Below are 27298 nucleotides of genomic sequence, written 5' to 3' on the forward strand. Positions count from 1 at the left end.
GAGGGCAGGATATGATAATAAAACAAATACTGCATAAGTCATTTGTAAGCGATTATTTTTTCTATATTCAGAGTGTGTAATCAGTCACATATATTTATAAAAAATACCTTAGAATTATCTTTATTATAATTTTGTACATATCCCCCTCCTTCTTTTCAATATTAAATATAAGAGAGTCAATTGTGTTTTTAATAAATCATCTGGTACACACACTATCAAAAGGTAAAACATTTTCACGTCTTTATATTAAAATTTGAGTTATTCTAAGAGTTTAAAACAAACACACACACAAAAGTTTGCTGTAGAAACCAAAATTATGATAAAAAATTTCTAAACTTTTTTTTTTTTAAGGAGCTGGGTGGTTTGCTTACATTCTTTTTCAGCAAGACATTTTTCGAGACCAGACTCAAAAATGTATGTATGCATGTATATCTGTGCACACACACACAAACGTATGTACACACATATACATATGCTACATGAACACCTACATCCGTACATACAAGCATATGCACATACATTTCTGAATTAATCTCCTGAACACACTCTTTATGTATATAAATGCTTCTGTATGCAATTTTATAGAAATATTTAGCTACGCATGACAGAAAAATTACACAAGGTTTTACGACGATTTTTCAATTTCGTTTCATAAGAATGTGATTTTACTGCTTGCATGCATGATTTATTTAAATCTGTTGATAAGAATTTCAAGAAATTTTGATTATTTGTGTAAACTCCGCATCAGTATAAAATGATCAAACATTGGCAATTTAAAACAAGAATAATATTCAGATATATTCAAAGTTCTTTATTTTATATAATGTTTTAGATATCTATCAAAGAATGATAGTAATTAGTCATCAAACGAAATAAAAAATAACTTTTTCTTGTCATTCTAGCACTACACGGAAAAGCAATTCAGCCTTTCGATAATCAACACAAATGTAAACAAACATCTCTTTACGGCTGGTCGGAATGCGCAGAAATCACGAAAGTGTCTCTGCGCAACTAGTCGTACGTTTAGCATTTTTACCATGTTTCGGCTAAACATCCGACGTCCTACGGGTAGACACAGCCTTTAAGAAATCTATATACTCATACTTTAGAACCGTCACAATAATTTTGTCGGAATAACGGCACACAGCACTTTAAAGGCATGATTGAAATCGAAAAAAATATATCAATATCAAATTAAGGCGACATGGTTCACGCGCTTTCTCACGACCAAGGACGAATTTCTCCTAACTTGCTAGTGCCATCTAGATGGCCTTGGTTTAGGGGCGATTTTTCGCACCCCATTGAGAAGGCCAACAGTTTGTGACGTCACTAAACTAGGAGCCTTCAGTAGGGAGGCTTGTGTTTAAGAAGGTGTTGTTAGAAACACGTACGTTTCACTGCCGAATGTAATGTTTTGAATTTACAAACATGGACGCCGCTTGTTCGGTGGAGCTTCATTCCCCGATAGCGGAGGAAACTGCTAACCCTCCCTCATTCTATTCTAACCTCCTTGTAAATAACGCCAAAAATTACATCAAACTTTTACTTTCAAAAGAAAAAGAGGAAGCATATAATGTGAGTGTGTAGCATTCCGAAAGCCGATTTGAGGAATTCTATTATTTATTACAATATTAGGTTTGAATTTTCAAGCACAGAGTCAAAAGACGTAGCAAATGCAAAACAATACATTTGTTTACATTTTGTTTAAAACGATTGGCAAGATGTTTTCTCGATCACCGTTTAGTGCATTCAGATATCCTTATCACTCGATGTTTAGAACATTTAAATATCGTCATTTTTATTCACATCCGAAAGCATTTTCGTTCTTGAAAAATTTTTATTTTGGAAAGCATTTTTTGAGTACAATTTACTCCCAAGAAAGGGCAAGTAATAGGTGCAATATTAGGTTGAAATGTTCTGAGAGTAAGTAAGGTTATGTTCCAGTTGTTAAGGAAGTTATTTGATTATCCTCTTAATAAGATAATCGGTTATCATGAAAAATTTAATGCGGGTTTTCATCCGCAGAGAACTCGTTGGCGCTTTGGGAAAGAACCCGTTGGCGCCGTTGCATTCTTACTCGCCAAGCTCGCGGTTCATCGACGATGAGGGGATGAGTCGAGCCGTAAACGTGATTTTTAGTGCATGTAAATTCAAGTTAGCAGATAAAACAATATATTAAGCATATGGTAGTAAAAATTCACAGATAATATGCATGTAGATGTAAAACTAAAGGGTTAAACGTGATATACGAAAATAAATTTGTATTAAATTCAAGTTAGCACAGAAAAGAATATATTATTAAGCATAAGACAATATATAAGCATTTATAACGGAAATAAAAATTCATTTAAAAAATATAAATTAGTATTAATATACTGAAATTAACCGGTTAAACGTGATATACGAAAAAAATTTGTCTTAAATTCCAGTTAACACAGAAAACAATATATTCCTTACACCAGCAGTTGTTTGCTAATTTTGATGACCATGGTGATGCATCAAACTATTCTGTCATCTTAGATAATCAATATTTTTTTATTTCAATTTAATCATCTATTTATGCCACACCTGCCATCCTTTGAAAGGTTATTGTTAGAAAAGCATTAACAATATATTATCTTGTTAAAATTTTACGCCATAAAAATTGCTTTATTCTCATAATTTTAGATGACAATAACCAATAATAAAAATAAAAGCATTACTTAATTATTTAAAATGCACATGCACATTTTTGCGGTCTACGAAAACAAATTATTTTAGACTTTGGAAACCTCATGGTTCTTAGAGCTGTTAATAATTAAGAACACAACATGAACAGCCGTGTTACAAATTAGCATTCACCCTTCCTTTCATCCCGAACCGAGAACCGGCATCTATCTACGAAAATATTTCTATCTATTCGTTGTTAAAAAATTCAGAAAAAATAATAATAAATAAGAGAAGAATAATATAAATCTGCAAATGCGAACAACGACGGTCTTATTTCAACAAAATAAAAGCAAGAGGAATGGTTGCAAATTTCGAACAAGCGAATGGGATAAATCCGAAGGGTTACCAAGTTAGAACTATTATCGCCAAAGTTGGCGATGTTTACATTTACCGGGTTCTCTGCAGAAGTGCTTCCTTTAATGCTTTTTTTTTAATTAAGCACTGAATTTTAAAGCAAAAAAATTCGTGAATCTCATCGAAACCAATTTGTATGCTTTTATGGATGCTAAGTCATTTTGACTTTCCATATTGGTCTTGAGAGAATATGCCTTATTGGTAAGGTTATCATATTTTAAGAACGAGAATTCCGGAACGTGTGCATATGCAGAGGGAGGGGAATTCCACTGTAATCGAGTAAAAAATGAGTTTTGTACTGATTCATGTTAAATATATGCATAGTACATGTGATTTTTATTGATACAATGCTGTGTTCTATAACCTATTTGTGAACCCCGAATTAAAATCTATTAATATAAATATTTGTCTTCAATTGTTCTACGAAAATTTCTGCAGATTTCCATGTTCAAAACATTTAATAAAAAATTCAGGTAAAATCCTAGTATACGGTGCAACCTTGGCACGATTTTTAAAATTATTGCCTACACTAAAATGACCCGTTTACTACTCACCGTATATGTCGCGTTTACTGCTCATCATAAAGTCGCCAAAAGTAGCCAAATCCTGTGTGCACTGTGAACTAGGATTAAACCAAAATTCATTTTAGTGAAGAAAGCTACCCCTTGGCGATTTTTGGAGGTACATGGATACCGAGTTTGTGCAATTCTTTGACTTGATATTTTGGCTTGCAGAGCAGCATTTTTTTTAGCCAAAAGTTGCTGCTATGCAAAGCCAAAATAACAAGATAAACAATTGCACAAACTCGGTATCCATGTACACATCGACCTATTTTCACTTTAAAAAATAATCGCAGAATTGCACAAACTTGCATTGTGCACTCCCTTGACTTTGTCCATATACACATCGATATATTTTCACTTAAAAAGTCAAAGGAGCTCCCAATTCTACATTAGAGGCAAACAAAAAATACATAATTTCAACAAACTACATTTTAAACCAAACTATAAAATGACATAAAAAAGGAAAAACCTCTTATACATTTCGGCGCTACATGAAGCAAATATCAACTAACGTTATTTAGAAATTTCTTCATCTTCAGTCTGTGGCACACAAAATTCTTTAACAGCATCCAAAAACTTCCTAAAATTATCTGAACCTGAATCCGTATATCAGCGTCGCCACATAAATTACGCTTCACATAGTGACCATCTGAACCTTTCTTCCTACAAACCCACTGAAATCCATCTGAACAGTCCTTACATTAGATCCAGACACATTTTCTTCCTACATATAGGACACTTATAATCGCTACTAAGTAAACCTTCATTCACACACCAGTCAATTAATGCTCTTTTCCCCTTTCCTTCCAAATTGTACAGAAACTTCAAATTAATCTTAGTAAATTCCACCAGTCTACTGTCTAAACAATAAAACAAAAACAACACACACCACAAAAGTGCTTACAAAACATCCCATGATTCAAAATTTCACAGAATCATGCAGCCGATTACATCATAATAGGGTTTCCATAACATTCAACTACTCAAGCTACCATAAATGAAATGACAACTTGGCGATAAATGAAAAAACAACTTCGCGATAATAGAAGGAGTACTTTAAAGTCAACTCTAACCAAATGAAATTTTATAGCACTGATAACAAAATATTGAAAAGGAGACTGCATACATTTTGCAGTACTTATATTTTGAAGATGACGTAGGTGGATCAGGTTCTGTGTTTTAGTAATCCAAATTAGTAATTCGTATTTTAGTTAGAAATTCTTTGTCGAATTTTATATGTCATAAAAATCACTGTATGAACACTTGGAATTCACTTTGAAATTTCAACATTCTTTTAGTGTTGACACCTGTAAACGATTTCTATGTGAATACCAAATGTTCATTCATGGTTGAAAAATACTCTGTATTGGAGCTGATGCATTTAGAAGCAAAATAAATAAACTAGATGTAAAATCAGCCTCATTTAAAAATTATAAATTTGTTTGGGCTGATCCTAGATGCTAGGTAACCATATTTATTAAACATCTTAACTGAGTTGTATATGATAAACAAGTTGTTTGTGTGTATCGGTAACAATTTCTTTCTTGTTAAGGCTGCAGAAATCAATTTTTGGAGTTTTTTTGCTCTCTTTCAAACTGATCTTTGGCCATATTTGCCTTTTTTGTAAAAAATTTGTGGCAAAGGATTAAATCAATGCCATCAGAATATGAAGATGTTTAAAATTAATTTCCTGTCAGTTTCTGCTAATGATTTTTAACTTTTTTCCATTTTGTTGTATGTTACAAAAAATATTTCAGATTTGACTAAAAGTTATTTAACCTTTTCGGGATGGCGCACCTTTGTTTAAGACGCTCATGCGGGATGGAAGAGAATCGAAGGCAATCACCGTACAGGACGGAGGTTCTGCATCGCTAAGCCTAATTTTATAACAAAAATCAGAAAAACAAAAGTTTCGCTTCTAGCATCGTAATTTTTGGTATCATTTTAGATTATTACTTGAGCTTTTATATATGTTAAAATTAGCCCTTAAAACATTTTTTTCTTTATTTTACATGAAAATATACTTAAAAAATTGCTTATCTTCTAAAATAATTTTCGGAAGCGCTATTAAAATTATTTCCAAGTTTTAATTGATAAAATCCATCAATAAAGTTTAAAATTAATAAAAAGAACACAATAAAGACTATTTACAGTAAGAAGTAACAAAATTTAAAATGAAAACTAGTGTGGTAAATCTCGAAGATCAGAGAAGTATCACTTTGTAATTCTTAGAAAAAGTATCACTTTTTAACTCTTTAGAAAATGAATTAGTATTCTCATTTGCGCTAGTTAAATGGTTCACTAACCATACGAGGGTATTCTTCCTCTGATAAATAGTGCCTTCCCACCATAATAGACTGGAGGTGAGGCTTTCCTAAATAAAAAAAGAAGGAACAGAAATATATCTGAAGGCAATGCAAAACATAAAAAAACTCCGCACAGTAACCCTAAAAGACTGTACGTAGTAGAGGGGAAAAATATAATAAAAAAAGAATTGGATATAAATCAGGGTTGATCTTTGGATTATGGTAACTTGGCGATTTTTTGGCGAAAATTTGGCGTCCAACTCTGCTACAGCAACCCTCTATTTTTTTTTTCCGCCGCCATTTTGTTTTCACGAAGTAAAGACATGTTTCTTTTCTTTTTATTTACTGAACACTTTTTCCAACAATCTACTAGCCAAATTACACTTATACTAGAAATTTTATCAAACAAAACTGCTAAATCATGACAAATATTCACTGCAAAATTGGGAAAAAGTGCACAATCGCAAACTCCTTGTGCGTTTTTCACAATAACACATACACATAAACCATGTACACGTCGACTTATTTTTACTTAAAAAAACATCCCAGAATTGCACAAAAATGGCATTGCGCACACTCTTCACTATATCCATGTACACTGCTTTTTTCTCATAAATTAGAAAAATTTCATGAAAATGCATGACAATTTTCTGAATTTTTAAACCCGGTAAAAAGAACATATATGAAATTACCTTATCGCGAAAAAGTATATACCCTTTCCAAATATGAACATTTCCACGTATAAAATAAATAAAATATCTAAAAACTTTTACCTCTAAATTATCTATTATATTATAAACGTCACCAACAAGTTCATACCGCAAACATTACAAATACTTAGTGTCAAATATTTAAATTATTTCCATGCACGTTTACTTCAACTAAAACGTATACCAAATTCCTACAAACATAAAATTCACAAAATAACTATCATTTAATTAAAATATCACTAAACCATGTACACGTTGACTTATTTTTACTTAAAACATCCCAGAATTGCACAAAAAGGGCATTGCGCACACTCTTCACTATATCCATGTACACTGCTTTTTTCTCATAAATTAGAAAAATTTCACGAAAATGCATGAAAATACTCAACGTATACTACTCAAACATATTCCAAAATACTACAAACATATAACTCACAAAATCACGATCATTAAATTAAAATATAATTAAATTAAAAAACACTATTTAAAATATAAATCAGCACATACATTAAATTAATAAAAATTAGATTACAATCCTAAATACTTTAAACTAAATCATTGCTAATAACAATTTTCAAATAATACCATTTTAATTTATTTACTCCTTACATTTAGAACAATGCATAAAAATAATATCCTCAAATAATTAAAAATACTAACTTACCTAATCTTCTTCAGAATCTTCATTACGTTGCTGCAGTACTACTGCTAATTTCTAAATCCTAAATCCAGTAGTCAACTGGAACTCTATTCACCAAGTAATAAGAAATTAATAAAATTTCACCTATACTCAAACTACTTTCAGCAAACCACGTACCCTTCCTTACACTCCTTTTCACAAAATGTCCATTTTCACCATATTTCTTGCACCGCCATTTAAACTTGTAATATCCTTCCTTTCACACAATCTCAACTTATTATTATTATCAAATAAACACATTAAAAATTTAGAATTCACTTTACATAGTGCCATGCAATCTAAAAATTAATCAACACTATTTCACACAACACACAATAAAGCTTTTCCAAATTAACCCCCTTTTCCAATTAAAGAACTGTAATTCGTCCATTAATGTCACGTTTCACACAACACAGAATATAGCTAAATACAAAATTTCCAGATTTCCCTCCTTTTCCGATTAAACAACTGTAATTCGTCCATTAATGTCACATGACATATCTCATGATCTCTCATTTCCCTCACACAAAATAATGCGTAATCGGAACTGAGTGCTTCTCACATTATTACCAAAGCCCTAGGTAGTAACCTTTATCGCCTCCAAAATGTCGCCAAACTGCCAGTTACCATATTCCAAAGATCAGACTAAATCAGATAGGAGAATGTTTTCATTAGCACGCAGCGATTTAAAGAGCCCACCTCTGTTTACGCTTTCCCTCTGCCCCCACCCCCACCCTCGAACAGCTGATGAGTAAAATACCAAACTCAAGCAGAATATATCAAAGTCAAGGTCAGGAACCTAAAACTGTGTTTATTTCAAAAGTAATGGACACAGGATGCCATCTAGTGGCCTTCAGAAAAACGTTCCACCTTAAAATGCGTATACGCATCACCCGTCCTCTGAATGTGTGGATGGGACGCCCGGCTGTAAGAGACGTTCTTAGGGAATGCATATATGGGACGCCTGTCCTGAAAGGGTTAAGAAGTGGCTATTCCATAAGTGGGCTTTATGTACAGTTTTTTTATGAAAAATGTGTTTGATTTTTATTTAATGTCCTTTGTATTCAGAAGCTGTGTAAAAATCGTTAAGCTTGTTTAATCAACAACCTTAACTGTATACCTACAAATTTTTAGCTCTTTGTGGATGAGAAAATAGTTCTACTTAATATAACAATAATGTAATAAGTAATGTGTAATATGGACTGTGCACCACATATGTGTGCTATCACTTTGTGTAACTGGTTGAAATTCTCATTTAGAAAGTAAATTTCTGGACACTTTTTTTTCTTGCTGTACATAATCCACCATTCAAAAATATCCATTTATTGGTATCTTGAATATACTTTCCTAAGCTACCACTTAATCTCAAACCTTTCTGAAATGAACATTCTCACTGAAAACATTTCTCACTAATTAAAATTATTTCTAGAAATGTTTCTATTTCACTTAAGTTTATCTTGCAACTATTTTTAATATTTATTTGTAATTAATCTTATTTTGAAGTCTAACTATTGGGTTGGCCTGTAAGTTCTGTTTTTTTTTTTTTTTTTTTTTTTTTAAGTTTAGGTTTCTGTAAATGAATAACAAATCGATTAGTAATGTACTTGTATTCTCCATTGGTCTTTACAACTTCTTCCCTACATTCAACAAGCTGTTCAGTGATTCGACTGTAGAAATCAACGTTTTGGTATAGCTTAAGCCAGTTTTTAGCTGTCCTATGAGGCATCACCTTTTTCGACATGTAATTCACAAATTTCTGAAGCAGCTTCTGTAGCTGTGGAACCTCGATTAAATGCAAAAAGCAGGTGGGTGTCGAAAATGCTTTTTTTTTTTTTTTTTTTTTTTGTTAACACTTCATTTTAATGACATAAAAAGAAGGAAAAGTATATTAGCATAAGAAAACTAAACACTTTCTTTTGTAGAGCACAAATAACTCTGTGGAATAACACAAAACTCACTGCCAAAACATTGTATTTTTCCCACAAAATTTCAATTAAAAAAAAACAAAAAAAAAAAAAAAAAAAAAAACTACAGGACATTTGAGCCAACCCAACATATGATTTTCTTATTGATGAATTAAAATGGAAATAAAATTAAATGGTATTGATATTCATCTTATAAGGTCATTGGTATAGCAATAAATTGTATAACATAAAATGTTTGTGTGCATTGTAAATTAAATTTAACAGTTAACTTCTTATGTTATGAAATATTTCAGGTATCTCAGGCAATATAAGCCTTTGACGATATTTGAATATTATTAGATTGGGCTATTTCATCTGCCAGTTTTGAAGAATAAGCACAATAAGCACTTCAACAAGCACTGCAGCACTGAGTACTGATGCCTGATTATGACTCCATTTTAAAATTCATTCTTCCTGAGTATTGAAATTTCTAAAACAATGTTTTTATTTTAGACTGTATATTTGTTATGCCAGTAAACTTTGTAAATAGCCTCCTGTGCCAAATAATGCTGCATATTTTAACATAGTAGTTAATAACTGAATACATCAGCTTGCAAACTGTATTTAGACTGAAAAGTATTAAAAGTTCAGTTTCCTATACTATTGTAATGATGTGAATGTGTAGGTGTGTTGCCATGATGTTAGTTTATATCTTAAAGTCAGAATTTTAATTTGTGCTTGTAGCATCTTTTAAATTTAATTTAAATATGCTTTTACTCTTTAATTTATATGTTTATGATGTTCAAAATACAGGCAGCTTAGAAACATTTTCAAGGCTTTATTAATTTAAAATTACTGAACAGATTACGTTGTCAGCTGTACAAGGCTTCTGAAAAAATATGCAAAATGATGTAGAAAGCACTTTTAAATAGGCTAGTGGTTGAATGATCTGACTGCAGGGATTGTTTTGTGGTTATTTTGTGAGTATAAAAACTGTAACTGTTGAGAAATCTAAGAATGCATTCCTTTTTTTGCTGTACTTAAACAACCATGTCCAATTTTTAACAAAACTTAGATCTTTTTTCTTCCTTTCTTTGTAGGCAAAATTGTATAAAAATTAACCAGACAGACATGTATAATATTATTAAACACAGGCATTGTCTATAAAATTATCATATATCAATAAATGAGCTTTGCCATAAAACATTTGATATAATTTATGAATAGTCAAAGTATATTTTCTTATGAATAATTTTTTTCTGTTATACTTTAAATGTGGGTATTCCTCCTTATTTCCTACTGATGTTTTTGCTTCTAGTGCATGTGATGTATGATGCTTTATTTTCATTATACATATGCCAATCATACAATTAGATGTTACAGAAGTAAAGTATCAATTTTGGTGCACTGTATTTCATTTGATGAATCAGAACAAAATGTTTTATTGGACTTTTAGAATCCAATTATTTGTATTAGAATATACGAAAACCTAATTGACTATACTATTTTAATTGTTGACTTTCATATTATGACTTTTATTTAGTATTTTATTCTGTGAATGTAAAGCATCTGATGTTAATCTGTGTATTAAGCAGCAGTTTGAAACCTAAACAGCATTAGCATTCTTTAATTTTTGTACATAAATATCATGATATTATGTAAATGTAGTGAATTTTTTTATTTTTAAAATTTCTGCTTCATTAATGTATACAAATAATTTTAGTATATAAATTTAATCCAAGCTGCTATCTAAGTTAGCCACAAAAATTCATAAATTTAATGTATGTAAATTTCAAATGTTGCCAGAAGCTTATGTGGTGACGATTTTAATCAGGATATACTGATTTTACAATTTCTGTTACTTTTTATTTTTATTTCGATTTAATGAATTGTGATTTTTTTGCTTATGTATGAAGCAATAAAATTTAAGAATTATCTGTTATTCAGATGTTTTGATGATTTTATAAGATTTCTTTTTCTTTGTTTCCTTGTTACCAAAAATGGCAAACTTAATCAATTGATCTTTAATGTGCAAATTTCAAATGTTAGCAAAATCTTAAGCAGTGGCTGCTTTAACACAAAAGTACCATTTTTTCATACATTTGCCTTGCCAGCAAAAAATGTACTGAGGGAGAATATCATTCTTACTGTGCTGGGAACATAATAATTAGTGTCATAGTCTTACCATTTTGCTTCAACTGAGTTTCAGCTTTTGAAAAATTAAAATTCATTGTTTAAATATTAAAATGTTTCTGCTCACAGCAGAATTAGTGTTTAAATTATGATATGAATTGAAGAATTTCTGAATTCTAGTTATCATATTTAAAACATCAATAACATTTTTATTTTTAAATATTTTTTTAATACTGTGAAAGTTATTGAAGATTTGAGTGCAATGTAATTTCCAATTTAACAGCAAATTCAGTTTTAAATAATGATTAGCAATTTTCACTTAAGATAAGTATAACTCATAAGTGTAATTAAAAGAATATATTTTTACATGAGCATGAAAGGTTTTAGTTTATATTTCATAAAAAAGTTTATATATAAAATTTTTTACCTTCAATTTCTTAAGTGTAAAGCTGGTACTCTGAGTAGACAGCATCAGTGGTATTTTTTAATGCAATAATCCTGGCAAAACAGTTTACCGATATGTTTATTAAAATAAATTTTTTGATGCCTTTCAAATTTTGTAGCCTTCTAAATCTCCTGGACTGTGTAGCTCATAGCTTAGTCTATTGCTAATCTGTTTTATTTCTTAAAGGCCAAAATGAGAATTCTACTCTAGAAATAGCTTTTAATAAACATTTTTCTGTCAAGTTTTATATTAAAAGTTAATCATATTATTTTTTTATAGCAAATTCACAGCTTAAGAATGAAATTCAGTCTGAACCTGCTGAGAGGTAAATGCCGAAACTGAAAAGTATTTTTAAATTGATAATATGTATTTTATTTATATATGTACACATATGTAGGAGTTAAAAAAAATTCAGGAGGGGCAAATCCAGAGGATTCTGTTTTAATATATGCAGTTTATGACATTAGAAACATCTTTCATTAATTACAGTAATACTGTGAGTGTCTGTAATTATCAGCTGATTTATTATTTTAAATTATATCAACTGGACAGAGTATTAAAAATAAATTAATGTCTGATGGGCATTAAGTTGGTAGACAGAGTTTAATAAGTTATTGACTTTTTTATACCTTTCAATAAATTAATTTTAACAAAATGAAATATTTTAAAATTTTATTTTCCCATTAATTTTTTTTTTAATACGGTAAAGAATTTTATAGTAATTACAGTAAAGCAGATTTTTTATTTTTAGTGTTATGTTATAGTAAAGGGCACCGCTAATGTCATCGATGAGAAGGTATGTTTGCCCTGCTGTAGCCTGAGTTAAATGTTTTCTTGAGGTAAAAATAAATACGTGTGACATTCATTAGTCAAAAGTATATTTTAGAGTTTCTTTACATAACTGAATTTTAACACATCTACCTATTTATTTAATCTTAAACAGTGTTATCTTTTGAATTTTAATTCTTTCTTCAGTGTAAATATCTCTCCAAAGGGGTCTTAGTATAATTATATCCTATCAAATTTCAGTGCTATCAAGGTACTGGGCACTGTCAAATCTAAAAATCTCCGCCTTTTTGGAAACACTTATACAGTAAAAAATTTGTATCATAATATGGTAGTTCACTTAATTATTATTTGAAAATTTTAATTTTATTTGTTTGCATTGAGAACTGAATGCATAGCTTCTAAGAAGCTCCAAAAATTATTTTTGGATAATAATGATGCTTTGTAATAATGATGCTAATATTAATCTGAATAACTTTTTTTCTTTTTTTTTTTAATGCTGTGCTGTTTTATGCTATGTGTATTCATGAACAGTTAATTGCTATTTTATGCTAAATCTTTTAATAGTTTAATTAAAAAAAAACTAAGCTAGTTTTAGGTATTTGTTAAAAATAAATGATTGTATTATGAAATGGAAAGAATTTATATGAAACTTGATGAAGTTATTTATTATACATTAGTTGAACCTCTGTGTCACTTAACTGAATATAGTTCGGAATTTTTTAACTATGAGCTGCTAATTTTGTAAGGGGTCTAGTTCTTTACTACTATTTTAGTAAAAGAAAATATTTATGTATTTAATTCATAGCAGTGGAAGATGTATACTCTTGATTGTGTAGTTTATTTCTCTAATGCAATTTCAGCATTTGCATTTAAGAAAAAATTAAACACTGTTCCAAAAATTATGAATAATGAAACCTTCTATATATTTTTTTGTATTTGCATAACATTAATTAGTGTTTCTTTAATTTTTTTTTTTTTTTTTTTTACTTAATGTTTTACCCAGTTGACTGTGACATTGTCACCAGTACACCAGTTTAGTGCCAATTATGGATAAACCTATGTCACAACATAACATCTCCTCTTTTGTTTGATGTAGCCCCAATTGATACTTGATAAGCCACTTTTTATTTTTACTGGGCAGCAAGGATATAAATTAACTGCTATTGTTGTATTTTCCACCTTTCATTTTGAAAAAAAAAAAAAAAAAAAGATTTTGAGGGCTATAAAGGGCTATAAAATTACAGTTGTGACCGAACTCTAGTTCCTTTACAGTAAGTTGAAAGATTTACTATCTCTTGAAAAAAGATAGACGAAACAAACAACTGGATATGGCTAACCAAGAAGTTTGTACTCTTAGCAATTAAAAAGAGCTTTTGGTAAAAGCAAAGATTTCATGAAATTTTTATAAAGCACAAAAATAAAGTGAATTGAATACTTTCACAGCAGTGGCTATTTGGTAGATTGTGCAGAAAGACTGATGGTGTTTAATTGTAAGATTTGTAGATAGAAGTGCGACTCAGAATTCCACATGAGTGGCTGGCACATCTTTTATGGGATCTCTGCCAGTTTTCATATTTTGATGGTAACTAACTTTCATGGTTGATGGGATAATATGTTAATACCTTTTTTTTTTAAATAACAAAACAACTTTGGATAACATAGCTTTGATCTTAATTGATTTTTCTGTTGGAAAACTGTGTGTTTAGTCTATGATGCTAACTAGAATTATTAAATGAGAGAATGTCTTTATTATTTGATTCAATAAGCTTCAAGTATATGAAAGAAAAGCTTTAGTATTATAGTGTCTCCATGTTTGTTATACTTGGTTTAAGTTTCTTCATGTGATTTTATTTCAGGATTAAATTTAGTTTTGTTGCTGCTAGTGGAGAAGAAATTGAAGTTGAAGGAGAAATAGGAAAGACCATCTTGTCAGTTGCACAGGACTATGATGTTGGTGTGGATGGTAAGTATTTCTTTGGTAATGTTCACTCCATTTGAAATTAATTTTTTGTTTCTTTGCTGAGCTGAAAAATCTTTAGTTATATTAATTATAAACCTAAAAATGAAATCCTAAGATAACATTAGAGCTATCACTTAAGCTCTTCTGAAATCTATTTGATGCTATTATTATGTACATTTTTTTGAGCATATGGGGAGGACTGTACTAGTAGCTGTTTAGTTTAGTTATAAAAATTTAAAACTGTAAGCAACTGCAAATTTGTCATTTATTTTATTTACTTACATATTCTTTCACTGGTGAAACTTTCTCCCTTCTTTCATAAAATTGAGTTAATTAGGCATTTATTTAAGTCATATTGATTAATTAGATTATATTTGGTACGTGTTCTCCCATATTACCTAGGCCTATTTCCTATTACCTAGACCTATTTACACAGACACGCCAGACAACATAGGTCTTCATCCCAGGTCCATATTCTAGCAAACTTATGCAGAGTTTAGATATCCTATGGTCCAAGGGACCTCATCCTCACGAGTGCAACCCCCACAGTCCTCGCCCAGCTTTATACAAAGCATTGGGCAGAAGGAATCGTTGCTATGTAAGAACTTTGTCACCTTGCCTCCGGGCACCACTCCATTGGCAAAATGTACATTTTTGTGGGTGCTCTGTCCACTCCGTCAGTCCCCGCCACGAGAACTGAATGGGGTCAAACCCCTGGGGATTCGGTCAATGATCTCAGATCTAGCTCCACCCCAGCCGAAGGAACAGACACGACAGACAGTACCACTACAGTCCCTGCCAAGCCTGAACCAACCTGAGTACAATACTCGGGTTCTAGTCCTGTGAAGCCAAATTATATACCTCTGTGGTTGAGACTGCCTAGGTACAGACCCTAACCAGTACTTCCCAGGTGTTCGCCTGAGTCAACCCAGGGGGAGACCTATTTACACAGCCTATTTCCTAACATGAAACCTCTGTATTGGTAAAAATGCACTTTGGAGAGTATTGTAACATTCACTTGCTAACAATTGTGAGTTGACTTTTTTTTTTTTTTTTTTTTTTTTTTTTTTTTTAAGATCTCTCACCCACCACTGAACTGATCAGTTGGACTACCATTTGAGGTGACCAGAGATCAAGGTGGGGATGATCTGTTTGCCTGGAGATTGGACTGGTCTTGTTGCGCCTACCAGTACTATGCAGGCTATCTAATGGATATGTTATGATGAAAGACGAAAATTGGAGAATATTGACATGCTTCAATGAAAGTCAACACATACCAAATACATTAGTGAAAGACCCAATATTTGGTTACATTCTTATACATTTGGACCTTCACTGGTGTATATGCAAGGGACTCTTCTGCAATTCAAAATGTCATAACAATTTAAGTTATTGCAATAAATAAGGTTATATAACATCAATCACATAACTAAATATGTTTATTAATGATATTATTTTCTTTTCAGTGTTAGAGTGTACTGTTTGTTTAAGTTCAACAGTTTGTTTACATGTGCTGTTACTTAAGCTTTCTCCTATTTTGACATATATCAAAATAGGTTTTACTTATAAAGTATGATTTTAAAATGTAAAAAAAATATTTTTACAGCCACCATCAATGCATGGCGAATGTCGTTATTTCTTGGTGTAAGTGAGAAAGATAAATGTAGCAAAAGTTTCAGACACACACCAAGTGATTATGTGAATGTTGACTTTCACCAGAGAATGTCAATATCCTCCACATTTTGGTCTTTCACAATAATAGATCCACCACTTACATAGGGCTCACACCAACGTGCCTTGTAGGCATTCATTTTACCGATAGTTAACTGGTAGTACTGCTTCATTATCCCTTCTTGCAGGCACACATGGTACCTTCAGGCTCATGTTATTGAGACTGCCAGAGTATAGATCTCTTTCAGTACAGTAAATGCCTTTGGGGGGATGCTGACTGATGATAAGCATACATTAAAATTAAAAGAATAGTAATTGTAATGTTGTATTTAAAATCCCACTTGGAAGATATTTTGTTGTTAAAGCCATCACTTAATTTTTTATCACCAAGGAGAGTGAACATTACAAAATATGATAGTGATCATAATTTATTTTTTCTATCTTTTCTTTATTGTATATTTATTTTTAAATTAATTAAAAGACTGCTTTTTATCATGATTAAAAGAACTGTTTTCTTTTTGTGATAAATTTTGAATGTTTAGGATTTAATTGTGTTCTATATAGATTAGAAGTATAGTTATGAAAGTGATTTATTGTAACAAGAAAACTGTAATAGTTTGCCACATAGTTTGCTTTGCAAAATAATTATCTAGTGATATTTATGTAGTAACATAAATTTCAATCTCATGTAAAAAGATCCTGTAACTAAAATTTTGCTTTTTTAGCATCCTAAATTTCAATTTTTTTTTTTTTTTTAAATTTGGCTCTATGTGTTTAAATACCTTAAATACATGGAGCCAAATTTCAGTGGTAGCTAAAAGTTAGGGAATTACAGAAAGCTAATGAAACACCTTTCGGAAGTCTAAAATTAAGGTTTCATTTTCTGGCCTATTGTTGAGTTTTACCTTGAGGAATTTAGGACTTAATAACAAGCATAGAGAGCAGTTCTATCAAATTATATGTGCAAATAATCATGTTACAAAGGAAAGGAAAGAATCAAAATTCTAGCTCTTATTAAACTCTAAAAAGGAATCAACCAAAAGCAAAATATCAAAGACAATTGTTTGAAATAGCATTATGAGGTAAACAACTTCAATTATAATAGCTTATGGGTAAAGAAAGCTTCTTTTTTCCTTCTTCTTGCTTGCTTTTTAAAAAATTTATTTACATTTTTATATATATTATTTTTTAAAATTCTAATGTACTTAGATGTAATCTTACTTAGATATGTCTTACCTGATGTGAAAATTTCTTAGCCAGTTTTGAAATCAGCACAAAGTGTGCCATGAATTCAATATTTTCAATCTTTAACAAAAATATGTTAAATTTTATTGTTCAGTGTAATTTATACAATACTGGAAATTAATCAATTGTTTTTTAAACTAAATTATTCTTTATTCAGTAAGGATAATTTTAACATCAAATGAGAAAATTTCGGAAGTAGTGAAATTTACAGTGCAATTTCATTTTTTTAACTGCAAATGTAAGTTTCTTTAATAATTAAAATAGTATAATAGTGATAATGATGTAAAAGGAAGCTCTCAGAATAGTTAATCTGAGAAATGTTAATCTACACTCCTAAATATGAGTGTAGATTAACATTAAATTCAAATGAAATTTCTGTAGCATCTCAAATAGCACTTGATGCAGACCTCATTAACAGTATTTTCAGTAATATGTACTCATATATGTGTATTACTTTGAATACAAATGGAAGACAGCATAACACTGCTATTGTGCAAAACTGAAGAAATAATTTGATTTGCTTTTTTCTTCATTCTTTTAATAAAATAAATTCTTTTAATAAATAATTCTTTTAATAAAGTTTAAAAAATTTAAGAAAAGAAAGCTTGGTGCATTTCAAAAGAATTAGTGTAGTTCAATTAGTGTATTTATATTTTTTATCTATTTTTAAGATGATGTTACGCAGAGTGTATCTTCATTTTTTAGAGTTTTTTTTTTTTTAAATGCACCAAGCCTTCTTTTTAAAAATTTTTAAACTTTAATTATGGTATTTGTAATTATTTTTTATTGTTTTCATTGCTTAGGTGCATGTGAAGGACAACTGGCATGTACAACATGTCATGTATATGTTGATGAAAATTATGAGCAAGTTTTTCCTGAGGCTGATAAGATGTGAGTAATTAAAATTTTTTTTAAAATTAAAAATTAAGAACCTTTTTTTTATGTATTGTATACGCGAATGTAAATTAGTTTAATAAAATGTAAAAAGATATCTCATTTCAGATTCCCCTGTATTTGTTTAAGTGTTTTATAAAGAGAAAATGAGGCTTGCACATAAGATATCCTCACCTGCATTGAAGGTTCATTTTTACAAATTGAAATATTCAATAGGATATTAATTAAATACTCTAAAAACTACATATTAAGGCAAAAATAAATAAATATATTTTCTTTTAATGTTAAAATTCAGGAATAAGTAGCATATCTTTATATGTATATATTTTAAATTTGAAGCTATGTGTGAAAGGTGGGTAGATATTTAGAGAAGTATTTTAAGCATGGGAATATTATATTCATGCCACTGTAATGCATGTAGTTTCTTTATTCATGAATTAAACTGTCTTTGTTGAAAAAATGAAATTGAATTGAAACAAATTATTTAACTAGAGGAAAGCACTCAAGAATTACCTGCCTGAGCTCCTAAAAATATCCTTAGGGACAGAATCTAAAGTTCTCATACCCTTTGCTATCAATCTTATGCTAACTATATATCTTCAGGGTAGCTATATGTTTGTTAGGTAAAATGTTATTAAAGTTGCAAAAAGTTTTGCTTAAAAATTTTTTATTTCCTAGTAATGTGTTTGTTGATGATAAATTATTTACTGCTAGAACTGCGCAAGATTGAAATAATTCTTGGAATTCAATGTACAATTTAAATAACCATGTTATTTTGTTTTTTAGTTGACAGACAAGAGAAGTAAATTATCTTAACAAACTATTGTTAAATTTTTGAGAGCATTCATTTTTTCCATTTTTTGCAATTATCTTATTTTTATTTATTTATTTTCTGTATTATGTGGGTAAGAGAATGAGAAAATTACCTTTTATCTAAAAGCCAGAATATGTAGGTAAATTTTACAGCATTTTACTCATTAATTGCATGTAAAACTATCAGAAGTATTTCATGAGCAATATCTAATTATTTCATCACTGTGCTTATCTTCTGAAGCATTTTTGAAAATGGAATATATTTATATGAATAGTATAGATTGTATTTATAAAATTTATGTATGCAACTATCAAAGACATTTCACTTATACATTTATTGCAAATATGAATGCAGAGAGAACGGTCCTTAAGGTCTTTTATGAAGATCAAGAGGAATACCTAAGAAAAGATGAACGGGCTTTTTGAATGAGAATTTTCCCATTCTAAAAATTAAGAACTGGAAGTCAATTACTGCAAGGAGGATGGAATCGGAAAGGCTTCTGAAGAAGGCCAGGTCCCATAAGGGGCTGTAGTGCCATTGCTGATGATGATTTATTGCAAATATGATGTTGCAAAGATTTCAAAATTTTTGTTTTATGGTGTCTGAGTTTACGTTATTTTCATTTCCATTAGAAACAAACATGAATAATACCCTAAAAAATCTATACATGGAGATAATTAATTTACAATCTGATATAAATCTTATTCAGAGATTTGAATATACTTATTTTATTATCTTTTATTGGTACATGTTAAGAAAGATATAAATTCACTAATTTTTGCATTAAAAATAATCACTTTTCTTGGGAGTAGATTTATATATGAACAGATGTTTTTCACAGTAGAAAATTACTAAGAAAAGAACCCAATTGACCAGTGAGCGGCTACAGTTCATGAAGAAGATAATTTTTAGTAATTTATTTTTGTGGCTACAAGCTTTATCTGAATTGAAATGCCATCAAGTTGCCAAGCTGTAGTAATAAATATAGAAGTTTATATTTTAATTTGTGTGTCAAAGTAAAATTTAATAAATAAGAGGAACTGAATTGTTATTATTTATTCTCAAATTTTGTCCCACTTAATAAATTTTCTCTGAAAAATTGAAAAGCTTTCAAAATTTGTTTATTTTTATTTAATTTAAAGTAAATTATTTAATGATTAATTAAATATGTAAAAATTTTATGAAAGGAATGTAAGTCTAAGAATTTAATATTTAGCTGTCAGTATATTTGAATTACAAAGTATAAACAACAAAAATGTCTGATAGGTACCGAACTTAAGATTTCAGATAGAAAATAAATATAAATTTGAAATTTTTTCCTTTGTTCTATTATTATTATTGTTTATGTATGTTTTGAAAACTATTCAGTAAGAAAATTTTTTAATTTATTAAAAGTATTTTTCATGTTGATTAAAAAAAATATGGCCCATTAGCTATTTTCTGATTGTACATTTGACCTACATGCATTTTGAGTTTGACACCAGTGGCTTAGGAAAGAACTAAAATTATTCCAACTATGACAAAGCTGTCATTCAGTATCTTTCATTCATACTTCCTCTTGAATTTGATTAGGGATTCTTATTCAAGAATTTAATATTACCAAAATAGCTGGAAAATTTTTGGGAAGAAGAGAACAGTTTTTTAATACCTGAGGAATTGGTTGTGAGAAATAAAAAAATTTTTTTGTGCAAAAATGAAAATTTTTTTTTCGATTACTAATGACTTATAAAAATGAATTCAGATGACTATTTAAATTTTAAATGCATACTATGTTTTAAAACTGTACCTAAAATATAATTTTTTTAATATGCATTCATTTAGAATTAAAAATGTCTCAAGTCCGCCCTATAATGTAGGTTTCAATATCAGTTTCTTTTAAATTCATATATTTAAAATTATAGTATATATATATGCAAAATATTTATGTCATCAAATATCTGTTCCTTATTTTCTACCCTTCCTGAAATGGAGCATAAGCAAAAAATACTTGTAACAGATGGCATGAGTTATTCTTAACTCTTTGCGCACAGTGTGTCCGGTCTGGACGCACCTAAAAATTTCCTTCTGTACGCACAGAAAAATTGAATGAAAAAGGATTTATAGATTACTCTGAACCTTCTTTATTTATAGTAGATGGCAGGTCAGCACAAACTAGTCCATATATTTTAGCTATGTTTAGTTTTTTAAAACCCTCATTTTTCAAAGAAATCTTCCAGATTTTTTTTAGGGTATAAAAGGAATTGTTTGAAAAGAAATTTCTATGTTATTTTTTTGGCTGTATGCTAATCTCCTTATTCTATATTAGTTTCAAATTTTTACCTTGAAATCTCGCCTAAAATCAAACAGCGAACCCTAGGTGTGCCCAGACCGGGCTCACCGATAATCTAGGACAGCTGAGAGTCTGTATTCTTTGTTTTTCCGCATCTCATCGGTCAGTCCATTGACGACAATGCTCGTTTCAGCACTCTTTTCGAAGCTCTATTCAATCAGTGTGCCCACTTTGGGCACACCCACAGAATTAAACGATAAGTGCTATCTTCACAAAATTTTACTTGTGTACTCCTCTAGGCCTAATTAGACTGCTTACTTTTTTTTTTTTTTTTTAATAAAAACATCAATTTTAAAAGGTAGTGTGCCGGAAAGGGTTAAAAAGAGATCATCTGCTCTAGGTCATGTGATGCGAGATTCGCAAAAATATAAACATTCCTCTTTTCACAGATCATGTGACACAACAAACTTTACAGTAAGAACTTTGAATGCTTCGCATGGGCAATGTAGCAGACATACTCTCTCTCTTTTATTATTTCTTTTGTTTGTCAATTCTTAAACAAATTGGTGTTTGTCATACTTAATTTTCTAATTACTAGCCTCGAGATTCTATAATACTGAATAGAAAGAAATATGCGTGTTATATACTATGTTTTACCAAAATTAAATAATCCAATCGAATAAACTTTCAACCATTTGCTGATTGTTCTTTTCATTTAAATAAATATGTAATATATAATACTTTTCACTTAAGCAATTGGAAAAATGAATACCAAAGTGGGAAATTTAGTATGAAACTTGTGTAGTTATTTAAACATCATCTTCAGAAAAATCAACTGTGTTTTCAGTCCAACTCTTTTTCTAAGACTCTCTGTTTGCGGGCTTTCAGGTGTTTATCATAAATATTTTTTATATTTTATTATATTTCATATTATACTTGTAATCCTTTGGACACTGAACTTGACTACACATGATAGGTAGTTACTATAGATTTCATGTTTTAAGCAAAGTTAATGAATTCACTGAAAATGTTTTCACTGAAATTGGAAAATAATCTAATAAAGTTACCTTTCTATGCAATGCTTTTTGCTGAACAGTTTGATGTCATTTTCTGTAAGATGCTCTTGCCTTTTATTATTAATTTTGATTTGTGATTTTTGGCAGCATTACTTTTGTAGTTTTTAAAATCTTTATTTAATAGAAAAAAGAAGAGTGATTTTTTTTTCACTTCAAAGATTTTAAAATTTATTAGTGTAAAAAATATTTTCTTTCACACAGGGAAGAAGATATGCTGGACATAGCTCATTTCTTAAAACCAAATTCTAGGCTGTGTATGTATATATATATTTCACTTTTACATCTCATGTTTGTGTAAATTCTAAAAACTTTTCAGAAATGAATACCTTTTTTAAATACCAAATATAGTCTTATAAAGAAAAGTGATTTTTTTATGTTATTATTTATGCTTTCAAGAAAGTTTCCACACAACAGTAGTTTTTGATACAGCAGTAGTAATAAAATAAACTAAAAAAATGCCTAATAATTTATGCATATTATATTTAATGCATATTAATTTACATGCGTATAACTAATTTATGCATAATTTTTGCGAGAAATTTAAGTATTATGACAAATAATAATGTATTAACTGTACAACATTTTGATAAATATAGCAGTAGAAATTAGTAAAGGACAAATTCACAAAATGGACGATTTTAATGAGCAGTAAAGTTAAATAGTAGTCTTTTTCAAACTTAAAAATATGACATAAGTTGCTAACTACTTAGCCATTATGCAATTATTATTTGGCATATGGTAATGAAATAGTTTGAAGTATTGCAGAGTTAAAAGTGTAACATATTCTGATTGTATCAGAATGTGATACATAATTAACTGAAAGAATGTGGTTGGTAAATGAGAATTGATCAACTGCTCCATTGGGAAATAATCGAATAAAGTATATCTTTCTATGCAATGCTTTTTGCTGAACAGTTCGATGTTATTGTTCAGGATATAAAAGGGCTAGTTGATTGTTTAGGAATAAAATTAATATTTGATCCATTCTTCATATGTATCATATAATAATTTCTTTTAAAAACAAATACTTTGCATAGAATGTACTAAAAGAACTGTATATGTATAAGTATATTACCATGATTTCTGCTTTTTACATATATTTTGAGGAAATGTGGCTGGCAATGTGTTGCCATTTGATTGGTATTAGTACTTTGGCCTTGACTTGCTTATTGTGCAGCTTAGTTCTTTTTTGCTTGAAGTAGAAGTTAAAGTTATTTTGTTGCTGTCTCTTCTCACTTAAATGTAAAACTTAAAATTATCTGAATTCGAATATTTTGATTTGCAGAAGACAAAGCTGCTTCAAGTAAACAAGATTTCATTCTCTGAAACTAAATTTTGAAACATAACATAAAAACTTAACAGAAGAAACTATTGTGAAACTAGGTGAGGAGTCTATATATTTAAATAATGCACTTCTTGAATTCACCAGATGCTCAGAATTGTCTTTCCAGTCTCTAGACTAAACAACACTTGGCCACTTGGGATTGGTGCTCTGGCTTCTAGATAGCACTCAGCCACTTTAGCCTCACAGACTACCTAGTTACCATCTATTCACGCTTTGCAGAGCCATGGCTAAAAATACTAACTTTTATACCTGTGGCAATCACCAGTGCTTGCAGAGAATCCAGGATGTATAAATAATGTTTGGCCAATATTTAACAATTGGGCTAATGTAGAAATAATGCTATAAAAGTGTGTATGCAATCTGTATTTATGAGAGGTGAAGCAGGAACTATAATTTAATTCCTAATAAGCATATAGAATCCCTTGTTTTTGTCAGCGTGTTTATAAGATGCATAATTAAAAATTGTGAAAACAAATTAACCTTTTTTAAATTGATGTAAAAATTGTATATATTGGTTGCAATGCAATTAAAATTATGAGTAACACTTTCACCTAATTAGTGTTTATTATAATAATGCCAGACCAGGGAGAATATGTTTTTGAGCAGGTGTAATATGTAGGCTTGAGTTGTTTACAGATAAAAATTAATCATCATATCATATATTTAAAAAATATGCATTATTCTTTGGATTGCCATATGCTGGCATACTCAATTATTGTATGCTATCAAGCATCTTAAATGTCTGCAGTCACATTTCCTGGCTTTCCGCTAGTTGAATAGGAATGCCATTAATAATAATAATAAGTCCTTGTTACTTGTTAAATAAGAAGTCGTAAAGAGCACTTTGTAAATTTTTTTGGGAACTAGGTTTAATGATACAGCCAGGCTATTTTGGAGCCAAATCTAATGATGCATCTGTAAATTTATTTTGAAACCGGGTAAAGCATTTGGCAATGTGTTCAGCATTTATTGTAAATATTTTTCTGTAAAAATTATGTAACTGTATTTTTGTAGCTGTTAATTTTTCAGGATTGCATTTTGTTGAAGTATCCTATGTATTAAAATTGTTAGCACATTAAATAATCACAAATGAACATTTTATGTATATCTTATGTGAAGCAAAACTCAAGTAATTTCGTTTCCAGATGGCATATATATGTACTACAATATTTTTTATTAATTTTAGCAAATTAATGTCAAAATTTTAAAAACCCTTTCTTAAAATTAAAATGGAAATAAGTGCAACTTTTTGTGATGAAATACATTTTCAGGCTTTTATATTTGGGGGAAAAAAAAGCAACAAAGTGTCATTACTTGTGTGTTAGCCGGTTATAAGTGATGAATTCCCATATGTGGTTTATGCATCTATAACTACCATTATTGGCAACAAATTATAAGTGACCATCATAGTAACCCTGACAAAATTAAAGCAAATATTTACTAAAATAGAATAAATTTCTTATAAATTGTAAATAAGCATCATTTTATATAAAATCTGCCCATTGGAATAAGATTGTCGAATGTTAGTAGCTCTCCTTAGGTTTTAATTTTGGTTTGAACAGGCTGGCTGCACTGGTGTTTTTAAGATTTTTTCCTATGCATAACATAAATATGAGTGAGTCTTCTTTCTGAAAGTTTACCATGACTGGAATTAGTACTGATACCATCCCTTAGGCAGATATCTTTTGTGTAACATTAACAAATTAACTTCCCCAGTGGCTGAGCGATTAAATACTGCTAAATAAGTAGTTTGACCCAAATTTAACCCAGATAATGAAGTTCACTGCGTAGTGATTTTCCTCATGTTTGGCATAAATATGAGCAGTTTCCCTTAGGAAATGTTTTAAGAATGCATTCTTAACATAGGAAGATAGGACGTGTGTACTTAGCCATATTCAACTACCTACTTTTAATCAGCTAAACAAACAAACATGTAGAATCTTTTTTTATTTAATTTACATAAGCATAAAAATCAGGAACTTATCTTCTTTTTAAGAATTCACAAATTCATTAAAAGGAAAAGGAATTTTGCCATTATAGATGACGGCAGGGATAAAACCATATTTGCCTCATTTATCATATTCTCTATTATTGTTTAGGCTGAGACTCTTTTGGCTTATCACTTCTGGCTGAGACCCAAGTACTACCGTTTTTACACCTCAGTACCCTTTTTCTTTTCTTTCTCTTTCTTCAGCTGTATAATTAAAAAAACAATGAAAATGGCCATGTAGGTTACGCAAAAATTCAAAATTGTACCTGAAAATAAGCAAACTGTCTGAAATTTATATGCTGAAAATTGCTTTAATAATATAATGCTTCTAAATGAATAAGCATACATTTCTTTTTGAATTAGGAATATTTTTGAACTCTTGATCTGTGTTCCAAATTAAAACATTTATTAGAAATCAAGTATTGCATAATATGTACAATTTCTTTCTTTCTTTCTTTTTTTTTTTTTTTTTTTTTTTTTTTGTATGTTGTAAGTTAATTGCTCCATTTCTTAAATTTCAGCATGTCAGCTATTTGTATCTAAAGAAATAGAAGGTGCAAAGTTTAAATTACCCCCAGGGACAGCTAATTTCTATGTTGATGGAAAAAAGCCAGCAAAACACTGAAAGATTTATAATAACGTTAACTCTGCAGACTGTGATGTTTTTCAATAAAGTTTTAGGGTAACATAATGTATTATGTATGTTTTGTTTTATTAAAAAATGAAGTAATTTCAGTGCTTTTAAGAATTTTATGTGAACATTTGAAACATCATATGTCAAACTAAGTTTCATTTCATTCATTATAAAAGTGTAAAGCCATTTTTGAATTCCCAGATATTATCTCTCCTTTTGTTTCATTTTAAACAAAGTTTTTTTTTTTTTTAATCTTCCGTCCACCTCTTATTTGGTGGTATATGTATATTATAACCTTTCCTTACTGTTTTGCATTTAAGTAGCAAGATACAGTATCTTGCAGAAGTCTTCCTCAAGGTCCAATATTACATATTTTCTGTGTGAAATATAATTTTTTCTAGAGCTAATTGGAAATCCACATATTTAAATAACTTATTATGCAATTCAATACACTATTCCTACTGTCAGAAATGAAACTATGGCAGGTCATGCTCTTGAAGTCCACAGAGTAAGTTGGAATGTAATACTTAAGCATCTTGACATAAGACATATCAGAAAGAATTTCTTTAGGCAGATTTGTTATCACAACATGAATAAAGATCCATAATTCATTTATGTATATCTTCTTGTACTATAATAGACATTGATGTTACTATGTTACAGGAAAGTGTTTGACAAAGAATAGCCATGTGTAGGAATGGAGTAATAGCTTTCATCAACAAGCCTGGAGGCTCCATCTGTATACCTGAGATTACATTGTTATACGGTTGGATACTGGCTGCTACTTCACTCAAGAGCAGCCAGGTTT

The 27298-nt window shown here is 29.8% G+C and overlaps 1 protein-coding gene across 1 annotated transcript; it reads left to right on the forward strand.

Moving 5' to 3' along the window:
* Positions 1-1683: 1683 nt before the first annotated feature.
* On the forward strand, positions 1684-26595 carry Fdx1 (Adrenodoxin-like protein 1, mitochondrial Ferredoxin 1). Its single transcript, XM_035369052.2, has 6 exons — positions 1684-1923; positions 12083-12128; positions 14449-14555; positions 18272-18359; positions 22723-22775; positions 26378-26595. The coding sequence occupies exons 1-6, from the start codon at positions 1722-1724 to the stop codon at positions 26479-26481; spliced, it is 600 nt and encodes a 199-aa protein (XP_035224943.1). The 5' UTR covers positions 1684-1721; the 3' UTR covers positions 26482-26595.
* The last annotated feature ends 703 nt before the right edge of the window (positions 26596-27298 follow it).

This window comes from Stegodyphus dumicola, chromosome 2 (assembly GCF_044657685.1).
Source record: "Stegodyphus dumicola isolate Sdum_Otavi_A_Nest chromosome 2, ASM4465768v1".
Classification (NCBI taxonomy): Eukaryota; Metazoa; Arthropoda; class Arachnida; order Araneae; family Eresidae; genus Stegodyphus; species Stegodyphus dumicola.